This window comes from Gavialis gangeticus, unplaced genomic scaffold (genome assembly GCF_001723915.1).
Source record: "Gavialis gangeticus isolate Ggan-Ray unplaced genomic scaffold, GavGan_comp1, whole genome shotgun sequence".
NCBI classification, from domain to species: Eukaryota; Metazoa; Chordata; order Crocodylia; family Gavialidae; genus Gavialis; species Gavialis gangeticus.
The window spans coordinates 16994091-17004475 of NW_017728993.1; the positions used below are offsets into that span (position 1 = coordinate 16994091).

General features: G+C 39.5%; 1 protein-coding gene across 9 annotated transcripts in view; it reads left to right on the forward strand.

Annotated features, from left to right (window-relative positions):
* ZCCHC11 (zinc finger CCHC-type containing 11) overlaps positions 1-10385 on the forward strand; it is a 93655-nt gene that overhangs the window by 30397 nt on the left and 52873 nt on the right. For all 9 annotated transcript variants that reach the window (XM_019501295.1, XM_019501301.1, XM_019501300.1 and 6 more), the window contains 4 exons: positions 1397-1574; positions 4210-4298; positions 6774-6825; positions 10200-10269. In XM_019501295.1, the coding sequence (XP_019356840.1) occupies positions 1397-1574; positions 4210-4298; positions 6774-6825; positions 10200-10269 (389 nt within the window). The remainder of the gene's footprint in view (positions 1-1396; positions 1575-4209; positions 4299-6773; positions 6826-10199; positions 10270-10385) is intronic.

Here is a 10385-nt window from a genome sequence, read left to right on the forward strand (position 1 = left end):
GGGGCTGGTTGGGTCTGGGGGGGGAGAAAGAGGCCAAGTTTTGGTAATTAAAAAAAAAAGGGGGGGGGGGGGCAGAGTGGAAAGGAGGTAGTTGAATCTAATGGGTAAAAATAGAAGAGGTGGAGATGGTTTGTATCTTGACGTTTGGCCATGTTATAATGCAAGACCAAATATAATGATGAGTGCAGTCTACATGTATAAATTATATTTTGTAAAATCTACTTATCCATTCAGACACTGTAGAACTAAAACTAGGTTCGAACCTTATATATATTGCATTTCTAATTTTAGATATGCAGGCATGCACACATTTCTATTAAGTATTATATATTCATAATTCAATAGTGCAAGAAAACCAACTAGGTCATATATATCTGTACCATTACAGCATATGAGAACTCAGATCTGATGACATTTATCAGGCTGAGTGACTAAATCAGCTTACCGGCAGCAACTTCCCCACCGTAATTGAAACCCATGGCAACAATGTTAAAAAGAAACCTTTACAAATATATATTTTAAGTTTAATTTTTAAAAGTAAGAAATAAAAATAGAATTAACTGGATGAGTAGAGTACGTACACATAGGTGTAGAGGTCCAATATACATCATTTATGCACAAACAGAACTCCATGCTAAAGCAGATAATGGACTCTTACTTGCTGAAGCCATGCTATTGGCCAAGATATTTCTACTACAAGTTACACATTTAATCTGTCAGTTAATTTTAGGAGCAAGCTGTGTTCATGTTTAACTCTCAGTGGCTTAAAAACTACGTGGCTTTGATGCATCTGAAGTAGTTAACTCCATAGGTGAAATTATGTATAATTTAATTGATTAACACTTGCTTGGGCTTGCAGAAAGGGAATTAGCTTCCTAAGAGTCAGGAACTTTCTGCTTCACTGGTATCCCTATGCACTCTCCTTTCAATCGTGATGGCTTCTGTGGGTTGGACTGAAGGAGGTTTCTCTAGTTTTTAGTCACTATGCTAATGTTTATTGTACAGGAAAAAATTACAGCGGTCTTGGAATTCCTTTGATGGATAGTATGTCAGAATTTTCGGCCATGAAATGTGGTTCAGAGAATGTTAACATTCCAATTTCTTCTGTGATGTCAGCAAGAAAGAACCTACTGCTAATGCTGAGGATCCAGTCTTTCCATAAGCTGTGTTGGCATACAGAGTTTGATAACTGAGTTCAAATCTCCTTTTGGAAATGGTCTGAACAAGTTAAATTTCAGTATATTAAAATGATATATTGTTTTTTTAACGCATCAAAATAAGTGTGCATGTGTGTAGATATATAAAGATAAAATATATTTAAGCCTAATGAAATCAGATGAAACTTTTGTCTTTTTAAAATATCAGCTTGTCTTTCTATCATCTAAAAATGTTTTAGGAAAAACAGGAAGAAAATGAGCTGCGTGCCCTCCCACCTCCTTCCACTGCACAGTTGAATGCTTTAAGTTTTACACTCATTGAAGCAGCAAATGAACAAGGCATATCAGATGATGACTTCAGAATCCGCCAAGAAATTGTAAATGAGATGGAGAAGATTATTCAGCAGCCCTTACCAGGTATCCATGGGCCCCTGTGATTTTCTTTAGGTGCAAGCCCCATTTCTGGTATTTAGTGCAACAATTGTATGTAAAATCTTGATGTTTTCATTGAAGATGAGATAATAAATTTGGGGGTTAAAATAACTTGATATTATCTGGGTAATGGGTGTGAATACAAGCATTTTAATATAGAGCAGAAGCTGTTTTCTGTTAGCCTATAGCAAACCTGCTGGGTACTTATGGCCCTTCTTATTTATTTATAAAACATATTTTGCGGAAAAGAAACCCTGAACAGGTGTATAGAAAAAAAAAAAGCCAATTTTCCCCCCTCTCCCTCCTGAATCTGACAGATGCCAGGAGTGTTAAGCCGTGCCTTCCCTGATTTTGGCAAAGGGCCTGTTTGGGTCTTAGTGGGGGTTGGCCAGATGTTAATTTACTTGTGCAGTTGGAGTCTGACAAATTAGATGCCAGATCCCAAAAAATCGCACATCCTGCCATGCTGCACATATGTGGCAGGATGCACAAGTTTTAGGATTTGGCATAAATTGAATTGGTGTCCATGACAACTGCTAGGGTTTTACAGCTTCCTGGATGCCTGGCCTGAGGGAGCAGAGAAAAGACCCAGTCCAGTCCTGGGCCAGGCAGCCTATCTGCAAGCATACTTTCTAAAAGACCTTGCTATCCTGGACCCACAGAGTGAGGCATCAGCAGCTGAGGAGCTGAAGCTCTTGGCTCCCCATGTGCCTGTGCCCTGTACTGTGAGGTGATGCCTACAGCTGGGGAGCACGCACAGGCACTCCAGGTACCCTGGAGTTGTCTCATGCTGGATCCCAAAACTCAGCTGAGCATCAAGATCTGCCATGGGACAGACCATTGCTAATGGTCACATACCACACTTTCAATTTAAGGAGTGATACAAACAAGTCACAGAGGTGTTCCACATGTAACATAGGCAATGTAATATGGAACATCTTTGAGGCTCATTTGTTGTATTATTGCACTGTAAATTGGCTTTAATGTGTGGCACTTACTAACTATAAACCTCTGCTAGGGCCCAGAAAGGGATTTAAGGTCCTGCTCGTGTTCCAGTCCCGCAAAATGTTACACTCAGACTTTAACTTTATACCAGCAGGTATTTGAACTGGTGGGGATTTAACAGATCTCTTTTCTCACTTGTATTTCAAACAGTTATAAATAAAGCAAACAACAATAAAGAGGTTTAAATAGTGTGATTTAAAACTAATTTCCCATCTAATTTGTTAGGTTTTACCTCTTTGCCACCAGTTTTCTTGTTGTCCAACAAGACTTTGAAAACTGATTAAAAACATGTTTTAGCAATTCTTTTAAAAGGCAGAAATAAAAAGGAAACATTTATTTTAGGCTTTATCTGTATGTCTTAAAGAAGAAAAGCCACAATCCAGTTTTTCAGGACAATCCAATGTTGTCATTTGTAGATGACTTTTAATACAGAAGAACAGCTCACAATGACTGCAGGTTCTAGAATGCATTTGTTTCATTGAAGGTAAAGGTCATTCAGGTCAGGAGAGTCATTGCTCAGCAAACATTGCCTCTCCGTGTTAAAGATGATGGTATAGGTACCCCTGTAACAGTTTTTAAGAATTCCTGAACTTTAAGAATGACCTTATCTTAAAAAATGATGCAAGTGGTTTCTGCTCTGTCAGCTAAAATTATTCACATAGTTCTTGTAAATTCAGTATTGTTCTTCATCCACGTTAATCCTCCTCCTCTTGTTTTATGTGCTGTATGAACTCTGTCTAGATATGTGTAATTTAGTTACCTTCATGCTTCAACCTTACCTCACGTTATTTCATTTAACAATATATTTAATTTTCAAATCCAGTTTCTGATGCCTTTTATAAATTATATTGGTGATTTTATTTGACTTCTTTGCTTTACTTTTTTACTGTCTCCTACAGTGCTAATGGATCTGCTTAAAATATGAGAGCACACTAGTTGGCAGTATATTAACAATAGTGAAATTATCCATGATTCTGCAATGAATGATGTATTGAGCTTCATTGGCAGAAAATACCTTTTCAAACTCTGATTTTATTTATAGAAGAAGAGTTTAGAGATTCATGTTGTTGCCTGTTATATAAATTAGCTGATATTTTTCATCTTATAATAAATTTAGGTTTTTTTTATGCATTTAGGATAGTACTTTGATTACTTGGTCCTGGTACCATGGTATGTACAAGGAATGACATTTGTAGGAAAGGGGTTTGAGAATCAGCAAAGACTTTGGCAGTTGATCGAATGCTGACGTGAAATTAAATTCTTTAATACCCACAAAAACTGTTTTTTAAAACCATCCATCAACATCATGAGAGTGGCTGCAATTTTACATGATTAAAAACAGAATGCATACCAGCATAACAAGTTAGATAATATTCTATTTTCTCTTACTTAATTTGGAGGGTTTGAAATTTAAATTCTTTGAGGCTCTAGTTTTCTGTGATGCCACATAATCGATGTGGCTTTACTGAATAGATGGGAAGGTGAGTTAAGTATTCATTAAAGTAACTTGGAATACCATCGCTGGCATAAAACAGTGCATTAAAAATGTTTGTTTAATTTCTGAGGATACAGTTGGTCTCAGCATCTTTTCAATTATCTTTTCTTTGTTTTCCAGATTGTTCACTGAGGATGTATGGCTCCTGCCTGACTAGATTTGCTTTTAAAACTAGTGATATTAATATTGACATAAAATTCCCCTCCAGGGTAAGTAGGTTGCTTTTGTCTTAATTATTTTCAAAATTGGCTTATAAACTACATTAATATCTATTCAGTTGACTTCATCTTCCATTAAGGCTAATTGTTGTTATGTTAGCAAATAGCATGCAAATTAAGCACTATTAGTGTTTTGATATCTTGTACATCTAATTGACAGAAAAAGATTTTTATTAGTTTGAACTTACTTTAATTGAATATATCTACATGGTAGCTTTTAATTTCTAGTATTCTTCAGTCTAACATAATTTTTAAAGGTAAATGAGAAACAGTTTACCCCAAATAAACCAAGTGGTTCTTATGTTCAGAATGTTCCAGATTGGAACAGTCGAAAGGTATTTAGACATCTACTTTAATTGAAAAGTTAGCTTAAAACTAATATTTTATTTCTAACTTGGTTTATAACATATTATGATCACATTTACCAAGAAATCTTCCCTAGCAGTGAAGTTGGCTTTTTATTAGGCTGCTAGTCATGAACATAGTGTGCCCTCAGAGGCTGGTAGGGCATGGCAAGCTCCGGCAGGCAGTGGGATCGTGGCAGCGGCAAGCAGGGACCTCCCACAGGTGGCTGTGATGCTGTCGGTGGCAGGGGGCATGTAGCAATGGACTGCTCGCAGATGCCACCGGTGGTGTCAGTGGCGAGGGGGGGTGGTGAGCAGCAACCACACACAGGCACTGCCAGTAGTGTTTACAGGTCCTTTTCACAGGGGGTGCACAGCCACGCCTGGGGGGGTGCACATGCAGTGCTGTTAGTGCATTTTTACTACACTGTGGGTACATCTGCACATGCTATTAATGCACTGTAAACTTACTGCGTAGTAAAGTAAGGCACGGTAAACTTTCTCCAGGAGCATGTCTACATGTACACCTGTCAGCAGTAAATTTGCTCCTGACAGGAGCAGTTCAGTGCGGGGCTACTACTGCCCTGCTCTGCCAGCTTACTGCAGCCAGGGGGAACTCTAGGCTCCCCCAGGTGCCAGCCCCAGGCTGGCAGGGGGCACTGAGGTCAGGCCTGGGCTGGGGGGGACAGACGGATGGGGGGGACAGACAGGGGGAGCTGTCCTGCCTCTGGGGCCTGCGCCCTGATCAGCAGATTGCTACTGGTCAGCCTAGGCAGTAGGAGGAGGGAGAACTGCTGGTCAGGGTGCAGGGCTGGGAAGCTGGCAGCTGCCCCAGGGGAGGGGACAGTTTCTCCTGCTCCCAGCCAGCTGTCTACACATGTGCTACTGTGCAGTAAATCTGTACCTGTATCTACAGGTACTAGCCAACCATGCAGTAGACTAATTTACTGTGCAGTAAATGCTATGCACATGTAAATGGTGACAGTTTACTACATAGTAGATTAGTATACTGTGCAGTAAAGCATCTCGTGTAGGTGCTCCCTGTGTGATGAACATAATAAAAAGTAATGTAAGAAACACACCATATAATTAAAAGCAAATAAGCAAAACACTAGCCAGTCTCACCCTTTCTGCACTGACTTTGTTCCAGAAAAGCTTACAGCATCTGTGGGGGTATTTTGGAGTGCATATCTGGGCATTGCATGCTGAAGTATTGCAGCAATAGCAAAACTGAATCATAGAAAAGTAGGAACTCACAGGAACCTGAGTTCCTTCTAGCCTACTTTTCCTATGTACTCATAAGCTCATCTAGTCCAACTTCTTGCTCAAGGCAGGGTTATCCTTGACTAAGCCACCCCAGGTCTGTCTAACCTGCCCTTGAAAATATCCAAGGATGGAGATTCCACAGCCTTTCTAGGTAGTCTGTTATATTGCTAAGCCACCCTTGTAGTGAGAGAGTTCTTCCAAATCCCCAACCTAAATTTCCTATGCTGCAGTTTGAGACTACTGCTCCTAGTCCTGTCCCTTAGGGCTACTGAGAATAGTTTAAAGGCTGGCAATAATAGAGTATTTTAGGACAACTTTTTAAAAACAAATGTTGAATGCCACTTAGTGGGTGAAGCTCTGAGTGCATAAAAATATTTCTTAATCATTTCTGGTTAACTATTTCCCACTTACCTTTAAAACTGTGTGTTGCAAATGTATATTAGATTTGTGAAAAAATAAAGTCCCTGTTTAATAATATTGTTTTCAGTAGTTCTGACATGAAAATCTTCATTCTTGACCTTGTGTGTTCATTTATAAGCAAGTGTTGGCTCTTGAATTGATAAATATGCACTGAGCAGTTTGGGCTTACTTGATGAAATTTGTTTAATAGGAAGCAGAGCAGATGTATTTTTTAGAAGAGTTCAGTAAATGCAGCCTTAAACAAGAAAGCTATCCGAATTATTTATTAGCATGTAGTTTCAATATTGGTTAATTACAGTCTTATTATGAAAAATGAATGATAAATTTTGTTTGCCACAATTGTGCAACTCAGATGTAGTTCAACCAAATGTATAATTCAGCATCTCAATTTCTGAATAAAATAACCTGTCCTGATTTGTTTGGTCATCATTTTTAGATGAGCCACCCAGATGTTCTGATACAGGTGCTTGACATTTTAAAAAATAGTGGTGAGTTTACTTTTTTTAATATTTTTTAATCAAGGCTCTCATATTTGACTCTTCTATGGGACACTTATGTTGTTAACAAAAATACAAATAAGATTATTCAGAATATTTTAATTATAAGAAACCTACAGTTTGTAGGTTTTCTTATAGTCTTTTTAGAGTAACTTCAGTGCTGTTAAACAGTATTATTCAGACACTGTAAAACAAAAGTGTTTTCCCTTTACTCACAGACCAGGTCTAGCTTGTGCTTGCTTAGTTAATCCTAAAGGAGCACATTTTAGAGTACAGTTCAGTTTCTGTAGTACTACTCCATGCCTGAGGCTGAGAGACCGCTAGAGTTTGGTTTTGCTTTTTAAGGGTGTCCTAGATTGTCTGAATGTTGACTCTGTGTCACCTGTCGAGCAAGGGGCATAAACCAACCACCTAGTCTCATACCCCACCCACACAATGAAGAGAGATCAAATTGAGCCAAGTGAGATCTTAGCACTTGCATTTTCTTAGGGATTATAATTTTATTGGTGATTTTCACACCTCTGACAACACTGATCATGCAGTTTAGCATTGTGCAAAGTAAGATCCCTTTTCAGAATTGGGGTTTGCATTCCCAGGTATGCCTGTCTTTTACTGCTCTGTAATGTTTTCTTGCAACAGCAGTTTCAAAACTTCTCTCTCCAGCTTGCCTATAGATGCCTAAGTGGGTGCATAAATGCCTGTTTATACAAATACATGAGCTCATAAAACTCATAGATACGTTTCAGCCTGGCCCTTACCTAAATAAAGTGCATTTCCATGATTGTATCCTTTTACCATAGTTTTTAGAGAAGGTGTGAGAAGTTCATATTAAGGTTCATAAATCATGGGATAAACTAATTAGCTGTGCAGTAAGCTAATTTACTCTGCACCAGAATATTCCTCTAAATACAAGTACGATCCTGTTGTGGAGTTTTTTTACTCCACAGCAGTGCACGTATAGACACTGCCCTAGCTGGCTGGGGCACAAGGGTGCTTCACTGCAGGGGCTACCTGCCTGCTAGCCCCACACTGAAGCACCCTTATGCCCCAGCCAGTCCCTCTGCAGCACAATGAGCCGGGTGGAGCAGCCCCACGTTCCTCTGACCCAGCTCAATGTGCTGCAGTTCCTGGCACAGGTGCAAATGGTGCATCTGGAGCAATAAACTCTGTCATGACATGCTGCAGAGTTGATTGTTTTGCCTTAATATGCACAAGTAGATGTGCCCACTATGAACTGGAGAACAATACATTTTAAGAGGGATATTTCTAATGTTATGAGCCATGTCTTTAGAGTGTTACTTTTTTTTGCATTCTTTTTTCAAACAAAGCAGCTATTACTGTCACAAGAACAACTCAACAGCATCTGTCATTTGTCATTTCAATATTATCACAGCTACAATTGTTAATCTGTATTTTTTGATTATTTAAATATTTTAAAGGAAAATATCCTTGCTACAATGGAATATTTCCCCACCAGCTTGCTTATCACTTGCTTTTCTGCATGCTGTATAAAACAGGTCATTGAGCAAAGTGTTTCAGAAATTGGAAAATAATGGGGCCCTTCGGGATTAGAGCCAAGTACAGGCATTCAGTTTCTCCTGGGAGAGTCACTGTTATCCCAGGAGACATCACAAATGTACAGATCTTCAGGATTTTTCTCCCAGAGCAAAAATGGCAATTGCAGGAGAAAAATAACCCAGGAACATCCCAGGTTAAACCAACAATCAACTAATCTGTGATCCTCCCAGAATCATACTTTTATACTGGGAGAAAAATTTGGGACATTGTGAATGTATACAGTATTTTATATGTAAGAAACCATTGCCTTTCTTATGATACATTATTCTCTGACTGAACCAAACTGTCCAGATCGTCTCCCTTTTTAATTCATGTTATAGCTAAGTGTTCCAAAGGTCAGGCCATCTCATTAGAGAGGATACCAAAATGGATGGCAGCATATCTTCTTGTATTATTAGCTGACTGGTGTACTGTCCCTGCTGAACATAAAGGCTTGTTCCACTGCAGCTAAAGTGAAATTCTTTGCTCACTTCAGACTTTACCGGTGTCAAGAAATCTTCAAAGCAACAACATCGAGTGAATTGGTGACCTTATCAAACATTATGCCTTTGAATTGCTGTTGCGACAGTTGCCAAGTTAGGAGGAATGTTAGTACCATTGATGTTTGACTGATGCAGCTGAAACTCATTACTTACTCTACAGTGACTATATTTTTTTTAAGATATTCTTTTCACTGTGGATCCTACAACTTCCCGTTCATCCGTGGTTTGGGGTTTTTTTGGAGTTCTCTGCTATCACAGGGCACGTCCAGGCAAGCATGGATGTTTGGTTCCCTGGGGACACTTTGCACCACTGCTTCTTGTCCCTGGGGAACACCTGTTCAACACACGGTTTGGCGCATGGCAGTTTAACCTGGGTGGTTTAGGGGAGGCTGGGTCAGCACTTAGCTGGGCCCAGCAGCCTTATCTGGCATCCTAAAGGTCTTCTGGGGCTGCAGCAGTGGTGATTCTGCTGCGCAGAGCCTGGCCAGCAGCCGCAGCATGGCTCTGGGCGGCCAGCTCTGCTTTTGAGTGGTGTGCACTGCCTGTGTGTGCACTGCTTCACTTTGTTTTCCCCTGCAGGTTTTTGGGCCCTGCATCCAGGGGTCAAAAAAACCTGCAGGAAAAAAAAGTGGAGCAGCACACATGTGAGCAGTGCTCCGTTACAGCACAGAGACCATCTAAATGTGTGGTGTGTGGCACCACCAATGCATTTGCAGCCCCAGGCTTTCAGTAGCAAGGGATCTGAGAGAGTTTCATGACTGCCCTGCAGTTCCTGTACAAAAACATGAATGCAGAGAAGCTCAAATCACATGTGCAACCCCAATAGATGTGGCTTTTTAAAAGACTTTTGGTCTTGTATGATGCTCACGATACATACAGTGGGATTGACACTGACAGCAGCATTTTGAGAAACAAAGTAATAGTAAGGAAAATAATTGGGTTTTTTGGTAGAAACACCCTACCACTTGCACAGGGTCTCGTCATTTAAACTTTCCACTGCTTTAAAAGGGTGTTGTTTACCAGCGTCACAAAACTCCACAGCAAAAACATTGAATACATTTGTGACCTTATCCAACAATGAGCCTTTGACTTGCTGTTGTGACAGTTGCCATGTTTGGTAGTTAATGGCAGCTCCTCTAATGGGATAAGTAATCATAGCATTGATTACTGTTTAGGCACATGACACCTGTAACAAAGATTTCCTAAATGCCCTTCATTTCAGTCTAGGAAGTAAGACACAAAATTAGGGGTAATTATGAAAGATATATATATATATGACATATTTCTTTTCTTTTCCTTCTTTAGCTATTTACTCAGATGTGGAGTCAGATTTCCATGCCAAAGTTCCTGTTGTTTTTTGCAAAGATGTTAAAAGGTTTGTGTAGTACAGGATCATTAACATGATATCACCTTTTATTTATACCTCACGATAGCTGGTTGCTTTCACTTCTAGCAACATATATCACTGTAATAGTTACTCTTACTGTTGAA